Raw genomic sequence first — 17864 nt, 5'->3', positions numbered from 1 at the left:
TTTTTTTTTTTTTTTTTTTTGAGACTGAGTCTTGCTCTATCGCCCAGGCTGGAGTGCAGTGGCGTGATCTTGGCTTACTGCAACCTCCGCCTCCCGGGTGCAAGCGATTCTCCTGCCTCAGCCTCCCAAGTATCTGGGATTACGGGCGCCCGCCACCATGCCCGACTCGATTTTGTATTTTTAGTAGAGACGGGGTTTCACCATCTTGGCCAGGCTGGTCTCGAACTCCTAACCTCCAGTGATCCACCTGCCTCGGCCTCCCAAAGTGCTGGGATAATAGGCTTGAACCACCAGGCCCGGCCCCATTTTGTATATTTTTTAAGGCTTTCATTTTATGCCTTGTCCTTCCCCCAGGATGGAACATGGCATAAAATCAGAGACATCATTAGCATTTACATGTAATTAAAACTTGGACAGCTTGGAAAAGAATTCTCAAAGTATATACTATCTATTTCAGATTTTTATCGTTTCAACAAGACTAAAAGTTTCACAAATAAGATTCTTTAATAATGTATTAGAATGAAAGTGAAAAAGAATACAGAAAAGTAATGTATTGGCCTGGCATGGTGGCTCACTCCAACCTGGGGACAGAGCAAGACTCTGTCTCATAAAGTGATCGCCTTGACCATATTTCCTAAGTGTCCCAGTTGTTTGTTGCTGCTAACAATATCTCCAATGCTCAGTAGACTAAGACAAGGTTTATTTCATATGACACAGTCTGTGGGTTGGGAGTCGGGCAGTTCTCTCATGTTGTTTCCATGAGGGTCAATGAGGGCTATTCCCTTGGCCGCAGGGCTGGCACGCAGGGTCCCAGATAGTGAGAGCATCCTTCCTGGCCCCAGCCCCTGGTTGAGGAGCTGAAAGTTGGGACTCAGCTTCTTCATAGCCTCTTTTCAGCATGGTAGTGGCCAGCCCATGCTTGCAAAGTCCGGAACACACCTTGGGTCCCCTTGCAGGCCACGTCCAAACTGGCACAGCGTCGTCTTCACTGTGCTTGTGGTCAGAGTAGCCCATCTGCCTGCAGAGGTACTGGGGAACTCGTGCCACCTCTGAGCTACCCCACTGTAATGTCCATTATTTCATATTTATCCCTGCTACCTGGCTTGTGAAGCCTTTTCCTAAGCAGTTAAATGATGAAATTGTACATTTGATTTGCTAGCTGTAATTTTGTCTAAACAGTAGTTGTTTATTAAAATTATATTTACGAATCATCTCGAATCATCTCACATAGCACACATTAGGAAACACTGGTCAGAAGGACTTGCTTTGCACGTGTTTGGTGGCAATGTCATCTTTTGTTCTGTGGTTGGTTGGTCACGATGTGCTTACACTTTTCCGCTAGGTATGGATGACAAAGGTGACCCGAGCAACGAGGAGGCACCTAAGGCCATCAAACCCACCAGCAAAGAGTTCAGGAAAACATGGGGTTTTCGAAGGACCACTATCGCCAAGCGAGAGGGTGCAGGGGATGCAGAGGCTGACCCACTGGAGCCGCCGCCCCCACAGCAGCAGCTGGGCCTGTCCCTGCGGCGCAGTGGGAGGCAGCCCAAGCGCACTGAGCGCGTGGAGCAGTTCCTGACCATTGCGCGGCGTCGCGGCAGGAGGAGCGCGCCCGTCTCCCTGGAGGATTCTGGTGAGCCCACGTCCTGTCCCGCCACAGATGCCGAGACAGCCTCCGAGGGCAGCGTGGAAAGTGCTTCTGAGGCCAGAAGCGGTCCCCAGTCTGCTTCCACGCCTGTGAAGGAACGACCAGCCTCTTCTGAAAAGGTGAAAGGAGGGGATGACCATGATGACACTTCCGATAGTGACAGCGATGGCCTGACCTTGAAAGAGCTTCAGAATCGCCTTCGCAGGAAGCGGGAACAGGAGCCCACCGAGAGGCCCCTGAAAGGGATCCAGAGTCGCCTGCGGAAGAAGCGCCGGGAGGAGGGTCCCGCTGAGACTGTGGGCTCCGAGGCCAGTGACACTGTGGAGGGTGTCCTGCCCAGTAAGCAGGAGCCCGAGAATGATCAGGGGACTGCGTCCCAGGCTGGGAAAGATGACAGAGAGAGTAAGTTGGAGGGAAAGGCGGCTCAGGACGTCAAAGATGAGGAGCCTGGAGACTCGGGCAGACCGAAGCCTGAATGTGAGGGTTATGACCCCAATGCCCTATATTGCATTTGCCGCCAGCCTCACAACAACAGGTAGGTCATGTGTGGGCACGCTGCCTCGGCTCCCACAGAAATCCCAGGGTTGCAAACAGAATTTTCCATTTGTTTTCATTTTAAAGGGCTACAAAGCTGGGCTGGATGAGCAATTTGTTAAGTTGGAAACGATGAACAAGTCATTGTCAAAAAAGAAAGAGTGGCTGAGGACTTCCTAGAGCCACCTCTCCACCCTGGTAGCCACCAGCCACGCATGACTGTTGCCAGTCACGTGAGGAGATGAATAGCTCCCCACCCCAGTCACGTGAGCCACATGCAGCCAGTGGCTCTGTGTAGATGGCACGGAGGAGAATGCGTCTGTCACTTGGGCGACTGTCTGTCTGAGACCGCTCCTCTAGACTGTCCCTTGGGAGTCTTAGCAGAGGGCCATGTGCAGACTGCAACTGGCCTAGTACAAACATTTGGGGTAGCTCAAAAGATCTCTGCTAGGACTGGATGTCAGATGGTGATAGGCAGCCTGTTGGCTTGGTGCTGGGATAAAGGCATTGTCGCAGTTTTGAGGGGAGGCTTACTGAGGTATCTGTGGTGGAATGCCTTAGAGTTCGCTCCTAAAATGCCCTACTCTTAAAAAACGGTGAAGCAAATTTGGTTGAATGTTAAAATTAAGGGAAAGGCATGAGGACGTTCTTATTCTTTACTTTGTATATTTGCATTTTTTCATAATGTTAAAACCAATTGGCTTATTAATATGTTGAAAAGTGTTTGTCACTTCCCATTGCTAATACTGTTATTTTATAATTTCAGGTTTATGATTTGCTGTGACCGCTGTGAAGAGTGGTTTCATGGCGATTGTGTGGGCATTTCTGAGGCTCGAGGGAGGCTTTTGGAAAGGAATGGGGAAGACTATATCTGCCCAAACTGCACCATTCTGCAAGTGCAGGATGAGACTAATTCAGAAACCGCAGATCAGCAAGAAGCTAAATTGAGACCTGGAGATGCTGATGGCACCGATTGTACAAGTATAGGAACAATAGAGCAGAAGTCTAGCGAAGACCAAGGGATAAAGGGTAGAATTGAGAAAGCTGCAAATCCAAGTGGCAAGAAGAAACTCAAGATCTTCCAGCCTGTAAGTGTTTGTCCGCTGAGACAAGCATTCCGCGGTCGGCCTCGTGGGTTTCCTCGCTGTTGCTCTCGATAGGAATTCCTCCCAGGACGGGAGCTGCACCCTTGTGGGGCAGTGCCTCTCCTGGGTTCCTGCCTCACTCCACCTGGGTGAGGCCTTTCTATTTTTATTATTACCCTGTCTACCTCCTTTACTATTAATGACTTAATTTTTGAAATCAGCCCATCTTTGAGTATTTGGATGTTGCGTGTATGTTTTGTGTGCACTAGCGGAATTGTTTCTGAACCATGGGAGTGGCGGTGCTCCTGGGTCACCTGCCATCTCCGGCTTCCTCGTGGTTCTGGTGCTGGCTCCTCGGGGTGTTTGTGTTGAGAGTGGTTTGTCTTGCGGCTGTGTTGACTTAATTCTCTCCCCCTGGTGTTGATGACATTTCCACACGCTGTCAGCTTCTGATGCCGTCTTGTGTTTGCAGTCTCCATTCCAGTCCCCACAGGGCAGGTCTGACTTGGGGTGTTTTCACTATGGGCCTTCCCGGGTCCCGGGCCTGTCCCCACCCAGCTGCCTGTCCTCTGGCAGGTATTGGAGATGGATGTATCTAGAAGCATCTCTGCCTTCACACTCTTGCACTGGGTTAGCTGCCAGGTGAGGATGTGGGAAGGCCGGGCCGTGCACATAGGAGCGTGCCCTGGAGGCATGGAAGGACTGAAGGCTCCTGCTGCAGCGCTGTCAGGGACCACATCTAGGCATTCAGAGATGAATGGAAATGGGAATTCATGAGAAAAGTCGGTGATTTTATGTCTTTATTTTTAAATGTATTGGTTCTGTTTTTTGTGCAGTTGAGGCTTTGCTCTGTTGCCCAGGCTGGAGTTCAGTGGCACAGTCCCAGCTCACTGCAGTCTCAGTCTCCTGGGCTTGAGTGATCCTCCCACCTTAGCCTCCCAAGTAGCTGGAACTACAAGCACACACCACCACGCCCAACATTTTTTTTTTTTATTGTCAATGTGCTTGACATAACCCTGCACAAACCTAAATTGTATTCTCAGTAAAACTGAGATTCTGTGGAGGAAAACCGATTCTGTTAAATATTTAATTTGAGAAATAAGGTTTTGCTTATGTATGTGTGAAGGACACGTTCATGTGTGCTGAGGCCTGATCATCGAGACAGACTTTGTAAACAGCAGCAGTCGCACTGCCTGTGGTGCGTGAGTTTCCTCCTGCTGCGTGGTGAGTGACAGCAGTCCTGGCTTAAAGGAGCACACGTTTATGCCTCCGTTTCCATGGGAAGCCTGGGCCTGCTGCTCAGGTCTTCCAGGACTGCAGTCACGGTGCAGCGGGGGCTGTGGTCTCAGGGGCTTGGTGTGGGGGATTCCCTCACACTGTTTTTACTATATGTGTGTCTGGCTGGGTGTTGTGGCTTACACCTGTAATTCCAGCACTTTGAGAAGTCAAGATGGGAGGATCACTTGAGGCCAAGAGTTCAAGACCAGCCTGGGCAATGTAGTGAGAGTCCCATCTCTACAAAAAAATAATTATCTGGGCGTGGTGGTATGTGCCTGTAGTCCCATCTACTGGGGAGGCTGAGGTGGGAGGATCACTTGAGCTCAGGACATCAAGGCTGCAGTGAGCTATGATTGTGCCACTGCTCTCCGGCCTGGGCAACAGAGTAAGACTCTGTCTCAAACAAAAAAAGTATGTGTCATGCAATTTGGGGGGCATACTTTTTTTGTTTGTTTTTTTTTTTTTTTGAGACAGAGTCTCGCTCTGTCCCCAGGCTGGAGTACAATGGCGCGATCTCGGTTCACTGCAAGCTCCGCCTCCCAGGTTCACGCCATTCTCCTGCCTCAACCTTCCGAGTAGGTGGGACTACAGGCACCCGCCACCACGCCCGTCTAATTTTTTGTATTTTTAGTAGGGACGGGGTTTCACCGTGTTAGCCAGGATGGTCTCGATCTCCTGACCTCGTGATCCGCCCGCCTCGGCCTCCCAAAGTGCTGGGATTACAGGCGTGAGCCACCACGACCAGCCTTGGGGAGCATACTTACACTGAAAAATTACTCATTGTTTATCTGACATTCAGATTTCATTGGCATCCTGTATTTTACTTGGCAACCTTGCCCTCAGATCCTAGCTACAGGTAACCCTCTCAAAGCAGGGAAGCTTACTTCAAAACCAGCTCTGAAGTCTTCTCTCTTCACAAAAGACCCAGTTCCTCTTTTAAGGGTTTTTACCTGATGAAGTCTGACCCATTTGACTTGCAGTCATCCCAGTTAGAGCAAAAGCCCTGCATGGGGGGTCCTCTAGCTGAGCCTCTTTGTGGATGTGAGTTCCCATGGGCCCCGCCCACCCTCGGGAGGGTGCACCTAACCGAGGGTGGGAGTACAGGGGTTTCCTCAGACTCCTGCCCCCTGCAGGGCTTGACAGGCAGTGACAGTGTGAATGCCTTACCTGGAGCAAGGGGATTTTCATAGCTTGAATCAACAAAATAAATGTTTCTTCATATTAAAAGTACTATTAGTATCTCATTTTAAAACTGTGGCCTTGGTCCTATGAGTGGTGATTTTACAAGCCACACACTTAACTGCTTAAAATTGGCAAGTACATTGTTTGAAGTCATCTGTTTCGCTCTGCAGGTGATAGAGACGCCTGGTGCCTCAAAATGTATTGGCCCCGGGTGCTGTCAGGTGGCGCAGCCCGACTCGGTGTACTGCAGCAATGACTGTATCCTCAAACATGCCGCAGCGACAATGAAGTTTCTAAGCTCAGGTAAAGAACAGAAGCCAAAGCCTAAAGAGAAGATGAAGATGAAGCCAGAGAAGCCCAGTCTTCCGAAGTGTGGTGTTCAGGTGAGTGAACCGGGACCCGCTGCCCGGGCAGTGGACGCATGGGCACCAGAGCGTTTGTTGCAGACCTGTCGGTTTGTCGACCGCGTGGGGGTGGCAGGTGTAGGTGGCGCACACGTGGTGTCGCCTTGACCTTTGTCTTCCACCTTCCCACCAGTTTTCCCTTTTCTGCCCGTTAGCTGACGGGTTAATTAAAACAAGTGCAGTAAAGCAAATGCTGACAGTGGCACTGCACAGGGGGCATAAGACCAGGACACACCCTGCTGTCTTGCGAGAAGAGTTGGTAACCACCCGGTGGAGTTTGTAAAGCGTAGACTTGCAGGCAGGCAGGAGTGGGAGGTGGGTTTGGGGCAAGGCCGTGGGCTTCATTTAAGACCTGGCTCTCAGAATTGTCTCATGTTTGTACTCCATGTGATTTGGAAAGAATCGAGGATGTTCAGAAATCACAGACTCTTGTCTTAGACTGGAAGGCCCCTTCTGAGGCTCAGGTGGCTGTGGCTGTGTCACTGCCCCGTTAATGTTTGTGACCAGCAAAGCATAACTAGCACTGTTTGAGGAGTTTTCTTGATTATTTTCAAATGATTCCTTAGCCTTCGAATGACTTAATTTTTAAGGCTGGTCCTTTTGAACCCTTGGCATTGGAGAGCCTCCCGCGCAGGCCTTTCCACTCGTTTGGCTCATTTGGTTCATTGCCGCACTCCTCCTGTCTTGGCAGCCTGTCCAGTGGCTTCTCCTCCTGTCATCTTGGCAACCTGGCACCTCATCAGGGTTGCAGGTGACTCCATGCCAGGCGCCCTTCATGGAGCGCAAGTGGCTGAAGTCCTCAGTTTTGCCCGGACACACTGCGGGCCCACTGGATACGCAAGTGTGTTGAACAGCTGCCAAGCAGGTGCAGGGTGGTGCAGGGTCTTCAGATGGCCTCAAGAAGACATTGGGTCCCCACCTTCGTTTCTCAGTGAAATGAAGTGAAGGTGTAATTTCTTACCTTCTTAATGATTGGGGATTTTACTGATTATCCAGGCAGGTATTAAAATCTCTTCTGTGCACAAGAGACCAGCTCCAGAAAAAAAAGAGACCACAGTGAAGAAGGCAGTGGTGGTCCCTGCGCGGAGTGAAGCACTCGGGAAGGAAGCAGCTTGTGAGAGCAGCACGCCGTCGTGGGCGAGCGATCACAATTACAATGCAGTAAAGCCAGAAAAGACTGCTGCTCCCTCGCCGTCACTGTTGTATAAATGTATGTATCACCTAGGGGTTGGCCTTCTGGACCCCTCCCGTTCTTTCTGGATAGCCATCCCCTGGGCCTGTCCAGGACTGGGAATTGCAGCTGTGTGTTAAGCTGATCACAGACACCGGCTGCACCATCAGCGGGAAGCAGAGCCCATGTCCAGGATGCCTCCTGCTGCCCTGTGTCCATCCCTAGTCTGTCGGGACTTCCTGTCACTGTTTTCCAAAGCTGTACAAACCTCACTGGTGAACGTTCACCTTAATGATTGATTTTTTAATCTCTGTTTTCACTGTCAGGCTCTGGTAAGTATTTGTATTCTCTTCATGCCAGTCTGATTGCATAGCCACACTGCCCGGCACTCCACATCCACCCCTGTCTGCACCATCAGTTGTTTGACGACAACGCTGTATATGCTTCAGTTTTTCCACATTATCCACGGCCAGCACATGAAAGCATCACTTCTTTTTTATGTTGTGGGAATCTTTGCAAGTTCGTGTTGCATCTGATGCTCAACTTAACGTATGCTTTTCAGGTGTACATTTATTTTTGACTGGGCAGTTAGGGGATTTTTTTTATTCATGTCTGATTCACATGCTACACACCTGCATGAACACATTTGAACTTCGAAGGCCACGCAATCCTGCTTCATAGGCCCCACGGTAAGTGAGTTCACACCTAGAACACTGTCCTGACCACAGGACGCGTGGCTTGGACTTGGTATTCTACATGTGACTGGCTTTCTTGCCCTCCTCTCTCGAATGTTTAGAGTGTTAAGATCATATCCTGCCCCAAATTTCGAATTAATGAGACGAAGATATTTCAAACAGATCTTTGAAACCTCAGATTCTGTGGTGCAACTTTAATGTTTTCTTGTTTCTCAGTTTTCTGCTATAAAACTATTTTCAGTTCAGTCTTTAATGCCTTCTGTCTGTAGTGCATTTTGTGCTTTTTAAAAAAAGCACTGAAAGGTTAAATAGCCTCAATTCAGAGACGATCACAGAGTGCCCTGCTTTCCTCGTCGTCAGACTTTGAGCAGATTCCCTAAGGGAAGGCGCTTATGCAGGTGGGCAGACCTGTGCTAGGTCTGGTGTGCTTTACAAAAATATGTGTGTGTGTGTGCGAGAGAGAGAGAGAAAGAGAGACAGAGTCTTGCTCTGTCGCCTAGGCTGGAGTACAGTGGCGCGATCTCGGCTCACTGCATCCTCCACCTCCAGGTTCAAATGATTCTCCTGCCTCAGCCTCCCAAGTAGCTGAGATTACAGGCCCTTGACACCATGCCTGGCTAAATTTTGTATTTTTAATAGAGACGGCGTTTCACTATGTTGGCCAGACTGGTCTTGAACTCCCGGCCTCCTGTGATCCGCCCAACTGGGCCTCCCAAAGTGCTGGAATTGCAGGTGTGAGCCACTGCGCCTGGCGAAAAATATGCAGTTATTGAGTATGAATAACTGAATAAAAGAAGAAAAATATGTCTTCATTTTGATCATGTAAACAGCCTAGACCTAAGAAATTGAGCCGCACATAAATTGAACCATGCAATTGCTGCATTATAATGAATCTTGAGATACCTTACATTGTTTGAGCTGAGAATTTTATGCTAGCAAATGTCTCAAATGTTCATCAGATTCTAGCACCTCTACAATAGAACAGTGATAATTTCAGCTTGGTTAATTTCCATCTGTGTCAACCAGAATTGAAAAGCTGCCAGAGACTCCACACGTGTAGCTGGAAGAGTCCGAGTACATTGCGGGAAAGGGAGCATTGGTGGGAAGATGGGGAAATGAGGGGCTCTTGGCCCTGGGTTATTGCTTCCTGCCTGCCTTCTGCACTATGAGTGGGGAGAGGTCGACCAGGAGGCTGCTGCTCTGCCCATAGCGGGGTCCTCTGACCTTTTCTCCTTCTTCCCTTCTTTGCCACACATCAGCTCCTCTGGGAAGCTGATTTGCTCCAGGGACAGGAAGTGGGGGAAATTGCCTGATGTTAGCCTTCCCAACACATCACCTCAAGTTAAAATTGGTGGATTTCCAGAATTTATACAGGATGTGAATGGGGACGACACACTTTTGAGCTAGTAGCTTTCTGCTCGTCTTGTTATCCCAGAAATGTCTTCCCAAAAGGTGATTGATAGGAGCAGAGTTAGAGGCATTGGTGAGAGCAGCTACCATGTCTCTGTCTCTCTCCCAAACAACCTCTGCACTTTCGTGGGCTCGACGGGTACTGGGGAGCCTGCCACCACTGTCCGCCTTTGAGGCCTCCGCCCTACCTCCCTTGCTGGCCACAGAGCTGGCCCTCCCTGGTAGGGGGTGAGATTGGAAGTGAGAGGCTGGTGTGGGTCTGTCTCATGAGTTGATTTGCACTTGCCTCACCGTACATGCCATCAGAAGACCCACGTGGTGGAGCTGCCACTGCTGCTCCCCAGAGTGCACCTAGGCACCCTCCTGTCCTTCCCATTGGTACTCGGTTGACCTGGGGGCTCCTGTCCGACAGGCGAGGTCTCGTGTGCACAGACGTTCTGCTGCTGCTGGAAGGAGGCTATGCCCCCCATTAAGGTATCAGTAGGTCCTTCACAGCCTCAACTTGTTCTTCCCATTTGTTTTTAAAAATTGTTTCTTACATATACAGTTTCTTTAGCTTACGTAAACATTTGGCACATAACTTCTCAAATAAGATCATGATAACTTCTTTTGTGTTTTTATAAATTCTTGTTCCATTTTTTTTTTTCTCTTTATTTCCACTGTTCACCTCCCATTATTGTCCAGGCATGAAGTCAGTTGGAAATTTTTTTCTGAGATGTACCTGACTGACCAGAATTTTGAGATGGAATTCTGGTATTTATGGGTGTAATTCTTAGTATTTTGGACTCCCTAAATGACTCATTAAGTGACTTAAACACTGAGGATCTGAACAGATTTTGACTGCAAAGCAGATTCTACAGTTTGTGTCATCTAACCGTTGGAATTAAAATGGAAAACCTTGCCCATTTGTAAACCCAAATCCAGATGCTGTGTTAAGCATGGTGCCCAGGTGGAAGCACTGCCTCTCGTTCCCACGTGCTGCCACAGAGATGCCCTGGTGGCGTGAAACGGACGGAGAGCACCGTTCACAACGATGACTCATGGTGTGAGCTCCAGAAACACATGTCACTGAAATCCTAAGAGGATCCATTTTCAGTTTTCGATAATAAAAAAATACATGGGGGATTCTAGAACCTAAGAGTGTTTTGCAGGAATTTGAAGCCGGGAGAGGAGGGTGGCTTGTTCACTGGTCCCGTGAGCTCTTTTTATCTGTCTCCTCCAGAGTTGTCAGCGGCAATAAAATGAGGCTGAGAGAGTCATCAGACTCTACGTGTCCACCAATCTCTTCCTCCCAATTAGAAGAATCAATTTACTGAGAAAGCTATAGCTTGAGAGTTGTTTTTTATGTTATCCATATAACTGGAAGTTTCTTGGGCTGTCAGTAGTAACATTCTTTTGGTATTTTAAGTGTTTTACTTTTATAAACTTAAAAGCAGCCTGCTGTTGAAAAAATTACACCAGGGAAAGGTTTCACACCTCCGTAACCGTGAGCCTGCACGGTGAAGCCCCACGTCATCACCGTCCTGTGGCGCCCCTGTAGGTCCCTCAGCTGCCCCCTTTGTGCTTACGCTTCACCCACCTTGGGCAGGTGGGGTGCAGGGATGGAAGTTTCCAGCAGGATCGGTCCCCTTGAATTCACCACCTCTTCAGTGACCTTCATAGGACCTTTGGGAGCTATGGATCTACTCTAATAGTCTAAAGATGAATGCTCAGGAAAGCCGCCTTGGCATTATCGGTGTCACAGAGTGCAGAGGTCAGCTCTGAAGACACCTGCTACAATTCCTCCAATGTGGTACCCAAGTTTCAGGTAGATTTCTATGAAGTTGTAGAATAATACTGGGTTTCTTTTTTTTTTTTTTTTTTTTTGTCTGCTAACACATCAGCATACACATTATATTCCTAGCTTCTAAAAGTTAGAGAAGTAACTTAGAAGATTGACAAGAATTTTTGCACTTATTTAAATGAAGGTTGTGGCAACTTTCATTTGCCGCAAACCTGGAAGAGTTCAGCAAGAAGAGCGTAAGGTAACTGACTTTATCCTCAACTGACCTGCTTGGTGCTGTCAGCTAGGGGCTTAATACTGAGTATGGCCCTTTGGGACTGGAGGGATTACAGGGGAGGGTTGTGGACTAATTGAACCTGCCCCTAACATGTTGGTTTAAGTAGTAAACAATTTAGATAAAGGTTAAATTACTGGTGTGGGAGATCTTGGGAAGAGCAGCAGCTCTGCTCCCAAATGGGTTTGGCAGCCAGGCACACACCATGTGCAGCTGGGCACAACTGAAATTGCAGTTGAGTGGAACGTCCGTCTGTCTACGTGGCCCTCACACGAGTTTCTTAAGGAGAATTACCTCTCTGTTAAGTTGGAAGGCACTCAAATAGTGGGTGTTAGTAGGAAAACTGACCAAGGAAAGCTTTGAGTATTCCAGAGCATGGCGGTCTAGCTGTGGACCCTGCAAGGGTGTCCTGGCTATAGTGATGGTCTCCTCTGAGGAGCATCTGGGATGTAGTCTGCCTGCTTTATTTGGGAATTAACCATTTCCCCCCAACATGAAAGCAAGCTAGTAACTACTTGTAAGAGGCTAATTCATTTGAACACCTTTTAGCACGTTGAGAAGAGCAAAAGCGGAGCATTTTCTCTTGCCACGGTCACCTTGATGGTTCCCACGGGGGGCAATCTTGGTAGTGAAGAAGCAGGTAAAGCGGGAAAGTGTGTAAAACGTTGTACACATGCCTCACTGAGGGCTGGAAATAGGCCTGACGTCACAGTTTACAGAATTTACTTCCACGGTTCCTTCCCTGTGTCTCTTGAGTCTATTTTCAGGTGCATAGCATAGGAACAGCCCTTAGAGCTGTAGCGGACAGTGATAGGCAGCATTCAGGACACCGCGGGAGGCCGGTTGGAGGTCTGAGTGCCCCAGCTTCCCTAAACCAGCCAGCAGTACTGTGACAGGGCAGGCCACTTCATCCTTAACACCTAGCGAGGGCGAGTGGTGGTTTTTAGTGATTTTTTATAACCAGTTCCTTTCCCTGTGAGGAGCCATCCAGCACATAAGGTCGCTACACGTGGGCCTCTGGACAGGCCAGAACTGAGCAGACTTGGTCTCTTGCCCCGTATTTTAATCCCTGTCCTGCTAAAACTTCCACTGGGGCAATTGGATGGGTTCTACAGAGAGGAGCCGAATAGCACCATCCTCCGGTGGGGGCCTGATTTTCTCCTCCCCGTCTCTGCTCAAGCCCAGGTGCCACCCAGTGGCCAGCGGCGCAGTAGCACCGAAACCAGCCAGCCTTCTGCTTGGGGAAATTGGCCAATTAGAGTGTGCTGCTGATCCATGTGCACGACGACGACCTGCTCCATTCTGCAGTTGGCTGAAACCCAGACCGGCAGCAACAGTTTCATCTGGGCCAGTGGCCTAGGCAGGCCCCCAGAATATGGGAGCTAAAGGAGACAGCGCTGCGACCAAGGGGCAGAGAGGTGTGGGGAGGGGGCAGGGAACCCCTAGCTCTCAGGTATCAGTGCTGTGTGGTGTGACCAGGTCACCACCTCTGCTGCCCTCAGGGAACCCAGCAGCGTGTAGGGGAGGCTCGTACCCTGACAGGGCCCTGTTTCTCTGCAGTGGGCTTTTTCCCAGGTTGCTTGGAGTTGCTGCTTGTCCTTGTCTAATGCTGTACACCATAATAGTTCAAAGTGAATTTGGATGAACTTGCAAATCGAATTTTAGCTCTACTAAAAAGTGAGTTTCTGTCCCCATTTCGGCAGCAGCTGACCCAAGTGGAGCACCAGCCGTGCTGTCCCACCTGGTGTGGAATGGCTGTGTGCTCGGGTCCCTGGAGCAGTCGCTGGATGGAACATATCCCTTCCGAGCAGGAATGGGGCTTTCTGTGTGTTGCAGGACACTGCTCCCAGAGGCCCGTCTTAGAACGTTCTGCCGTTCAGTCACCTGACTGCCCATTTCCATGCTCTTTAAAGCACAGATGAGGGATGACAAAAGTTGCCTCTAGAAAGGGAGCAGTTAATTTTCTAAAATAGCAATGGTTAAGGAAAGGTATCTCCTGCTTTTCAAATAAATTACGTTCATCTGCTGTCCGCACTCGAGTAATGGGTGATTTTAATCCTGTGTATTGGGAATGCCCTAAAATTCATGTCTCAACTTGGGTTTTTCCTAAGTGAGGGAGACAGTACTCTAGTTACCCGAGCAGAGATACTGAGCATGGCCATGGACATCTCATTCCAACACTTACGATCTGGAGAAATGGAGTTGATGTTTTTAAAGTTAGCATATAACCCTAACTTGAAACAAGGTGAACACTAAACACCACTAAAGATACCGTTCAGGTCACAGCACACAGGTGTTCTGTGTGTGACAGCCAAGGCATTTTGTTGAGGTTTCTGGAAATGCCTTAAGCCAGCTTTTTAGAGTTCTTTAAACGTGATATTAAAACACTCCAGTTTTCTAGTGCAGGCACTGAATTGGTTTGAGGTTTCAGTTTGAATCATGATGGCTGGCTTCCTGGCAGGTGTTTGCCGCCTCTGGAGACCAGGGCTTGATTCTGGGTGCCTGCCTGGTGTCAGCTTCCTGCCTGTGTGCCTCCAGCGCCCTAGGCCTGCTGTGCCTTTTCATTCCCTCCCCACCCCACCCCACCCCACCCCTCGCTGCTTCCCCAAGAAAAGGGCCTCTACTGATTTTATTTAACCTGACTGACCTATTGGAACCCTGCAGGCAAGATGCTGCAGACCTGTGAGCTAAGTCCGAGTTAAACTGAGTTGTTACAGATTTGCAAACACTAAGGTAGTGACTACTTTGGTGTTTAGACCTGATCTGATGAAATAGTACATATAGAATTAAAAGCAGAGTTTCCAGGACAGATAAAAACTCACCTTTGTTCCTGTTTTGTTAGACATTGCCATTGCTTTATAGTGCACTTTTAAGATCCAGCTCCAACAGGAATGAGTGTTTTGGGGTGCGGTTGGGGGTGAGCGAGGCAGGGCCTGGCGGTGTTGCCAAGCAGGGCGTCCTGTGGCTGGACCACATCTAGCACGGGGTAGGCAGGGGCAATGAGGTTCGATGGGCTCTAAAATGAAAATACAGGATTTGCCTTTACTTAGTTACCATTAAAATGATGGTTAGGAAAGAACACATGGAAATCCTGAAAGTCGGGGTGAATATATGTTAACAGTGACACCATTGTTTGGAAGTCAGGTTATCTGTTAACAGTGACACCATTTTTTGGATCCATGTCGTACTGTTGCAAGTTTTGTAACATGGAAGGAATTGTACTTATCTGGGAAGCTGGGAAGACTCACAGCTGTGAGGCTGCTGCTTGATGGATTGGCTGCTGGGGAGGACTGGCACCCGCTGCCAACATGGCCAAGCCTGGCCGCACATGCAGGGCGTCCTGCAGGACCAAGCTGGGGCAGGCTGTTGAATCAGGCCTTATTTGTAGAGTCTTGGCTCTTTCCTGAGCTTTTAGACTTCCCTCATTTATTGAAAGCAGTCAGTCAGACGACGGTGGAGGAGCGCGGTTTTGTTTTCAATCCCTGGATAAAACTGAAGCGCTCTTGAGAGCATCTGTCACGTTCTCCTGTTAGGCCTTTGGGAGTTTGGGAGGCTTGCTGCTGCACAGATAGTTGGAAAAGCCTTTCCCTAGGAGGGGCCTTGTTTACTTGATCACCCAAGGTAGCTCCCAGGCACTTGCCCGTGGAGCTGAGATGGCCTCTGCTGTCCTGGGGCCCTCACGGGGGCCCCCTATTCCCCAGGCGCTTCACGCCTTTGTCCCACTAGCTGTATCCCTGCCCTGTCTTGCGGTGCACCCCAGTGAGCCCTGTCCACTGGCACGCCGTCTGTCCCCTGCTCGAGGGCCTTTGAGCTCTGACAGTCTCACACGGGGTTATAAAGTGATTGATTCTCCACTGGCATAGAAGGCTTTTTGTGCAAGTTGAGGGGGTTTGACCTCTTTGAGCTTTTAATTATAATCCTTGTTTGGATTAATACTTAATGGAATTACAGCGTGAGGGTTGTGAATGGAAACATTCCTGTAACAGCACTGCTGCGTTCTCAGCTTCTCACTCTTCATGTAAAGATGTGACTGCTCTTCCCGTGGTGCAGGTGTATGCCAGCTTTCCTTATTTTTATTAATGGCATCACCTCCAGTGGACTCCAGTCTGAAAGGACAATGAAGTGAGATGTGTGAACCCACCAGGATAAGAGAGCCTGTTTTACCCTCCTAAACGATCTTTTTCACTGAAGTTTACAAAAAAGCTTGCAGTTGAATTAATGATGTGCTGTTCTAAATCTGCCTTTTTAAAACTGATAATGTGAGATGGTCCTTCAGTTTTGAAGCTTAGCTAGTGCTCAAGTCAAGCCTTTAATAACTAGAGTTTGCTGGTTGACGGTAGAAGATGTAATAAAGCATTTTTCTTTCTGAAATAAAATGTAGTCACCGTCATAAATGCTGCTGGCGGTCTTCCCTTACACTCCTCTGAATGTTAAGATTTTACAAATCCTTTTCTCTATGTGTATCCTATTCAGTAATGCCAGGTGGGCACTTACAGGTTTAGAGTCAGGTGACAGCACCCTGCGGTGTCCTCCCTCACTCAGCGCCTGTGTTCTCCTTTGTAGCCACGAAGGAAGACAGGAGGTCCGAGGAGAAAGCGGCAGCCACGGCAGCCTCAAAGAAAACAGCCCCTCCGGGCTCTGCGGTGGGAAAGCAGCCTGCACCTAGAAACCTCGTGCCAAAGAAATCTTCTTTTGCTAATGTGGCAGCAGCCACACCAGCCGTTAAAAAGCCACCCTCAGGTTTCAAGGGCACCATCCCCAAGAGGCCGTGGCTCTCCGCTACCCCATCGAGTGGTGCTTCAGTTGCCAGGCAGGCAGGACCGGCACCTGCAGCTGCCTCCAAGAAGTTCCCCGGCTCTGCTGCCTTGGTGGGAGCCTTAAGGAAGCCAGTGGTACCTTCTGTTCCAACGGCCTCGCCAGCCCCAGGACGCCTTGGGGCTATGAGTGCTGCCCCATCGCAGCCAAATTCACAAATACGGCAAAATATCAGACGCTCCTTAAAAGAGATTTTGTGGAAAAGGTGGGCTGTTCTGCTTGATTTCTTACCCATTAAAATGGAAGGGCTTTCATTAGAGTGTGGCTGCAGGATGGCCTCACTGTTCAAAAAGTTTAATATACGCAAGTGTCTTATGTAGTTCCTTTTTTTATTCTGTTCAGAGTCAATGACAGCGATGACTTAATCATGACAGAAAACGAAGTAGGAAAAATCGCCCTCCATATTGAGAAGGAGATGTTCAACTTGTTTCAAGTTACAGATAATCGCTACAAGAGTAAATACCGCAGCATCATGTTCAACCTGAAGGACCCTAAAAATCAGGTGTGTGCCTGGTGACGGTGCATTGGAGTATTCCTGTTCTGTTCACTGGATGCTAAAGGGATAAACCAAACAGTATTTTGAGATGTTTGTGTCCTTTCCAGGAAAGCTGAGACGTCTCCTTCTCCTTTGTGACCCTTTCGCCAGCCCGTGTATCATCATATTGGTGTTGAGGGTCCTGGAAGGCCCTTGCCTTCCCTGCCTTAACTGGGGTCCTGTCTGCTTATTGGCTTCCCTGAAGTCCACGTTTTATCACCAGATTAGTCTCCTCTAAACATTGCTGTAAAGTTACAAGCCAGTCACTTCACTGGCTCCAAAATAAAGTCCAATTCTTTTTTTTTTTTTTTTTTTGAGACCGGAGTCTGCTCCCTTCGCCCCAGGCTGGAAGTGCCAGTGGCCGCGATCTCAGCTCACTGCAAGCGCTCCCGCCTCCTGGGTTCCCCGCCCATTCCTCCTGCCTCAGCCCTCCACCGAGTAGCTGGGCCTACAGGCGCCCGCTACCCTCTCCTTATTTATTTTGTTAATTTTTTAGTAAACGGGTTCCACCGTGTTAGCCAGGAATGGTCCCCTTGACCCTGACCTCGTGATCCGCCCGTCTCGGCCCTCGCCCAAAGTGCTGGATTACAGGCTTGAGCCACCGCGCCCGGCCAAAGTCCAATTCTTTATCCCAGCATATGAGGGTGTCCATATTATGGCCTCAGACAGCCTTTTCTACCTTATTTTCTCATATTACTCACCAGCTGAGTGAGCCTGACAGTCTGGGCTGCTTTAGTGAGTTCTCACCACTTGGAGGAGGGGCTGCTTATGCCCAGGTTGTGGAATCAGTCCTTCCTCACTGCAGTGTGGGGTGGGTGGTGCTCGACCCATGCAACAAGGACAGAAACTCCAGCTGGGAGGGATAGGCCGCCTGCCTGGTGGCCTCTCACCGCCAGGCTTACAGCCTTCTGGTGTTCTCTCTCCATCGGCCTCCAAACCCCTCCCTGTTTAGAATTTTAGAATATTGAAAGACCCTGACTTTGCATCTCACCATTAAACAGCCACAAACAAGTGATTTCTTCCTTCCTTTGTCCCTGACACTACCTTTTT

At 49.1% G+C, this 17864-nt stretch overlaps 1 protein-coding gene across 3 annotated transcripts in view; it reads left to right on the top strand.

The window, feature by feature from the left end:
• DIDO1 (death inducer-obliterator 1) overlaps positions 1-17864 on the top strand; it is a 64470-nt gene that overhangs the window by 27853 nt on the left and 18753 nt on the right. For all 3 annotated transcript variants that reach the window (XM_017881208.1, XM_017881207.1, XM_017881209.1), the window contains exons 3-8: positions 1343-2183; positions 2949-3270; positions 5898-6110; positions 7128-7341; positions 16028-16484; positions 16622-16781. In XM_017881208.1, coding sequence (XP_017736697.1) covers positions 1345-2183; positions 2949-3270; positions 5898-6110; positions 7128-7341; positions 16028-16484; positions 16622-16781 — 2205 coding nt within the window. In that variant the 5' untranslated portion in view covers positions 1343-1344. The remainder of the gene's footprint in view (positions 1-1342; positions 2184-2948; positions 3271-5897; positions 6111-7127; positions 7342-16027; positions 16485-16621; positions 16782-17864) is intronic.

This window comes from Rhinopithecus bieti, unplaced genomic scaffold, assembly GCF_001698545.2.
Source record: "Rhinopithecus bieti isolate Rb0 unplaced genomic scaffold, ASM169854v2 scaffold_12573, whole genome shotgun sequence".
NCBI classification, from domain to species: Eukaryota; Metazoa; Chordata; class Mammalia; order Primates; family Cercopithecidae; genus Rhinopithecus; species Rhinopithecus bieti.
The sequence above is the reverse complement of the archived record's forward strand: the minus strand, read 5'-3'. Positions and strand labels throughout refer to the sequence as shown.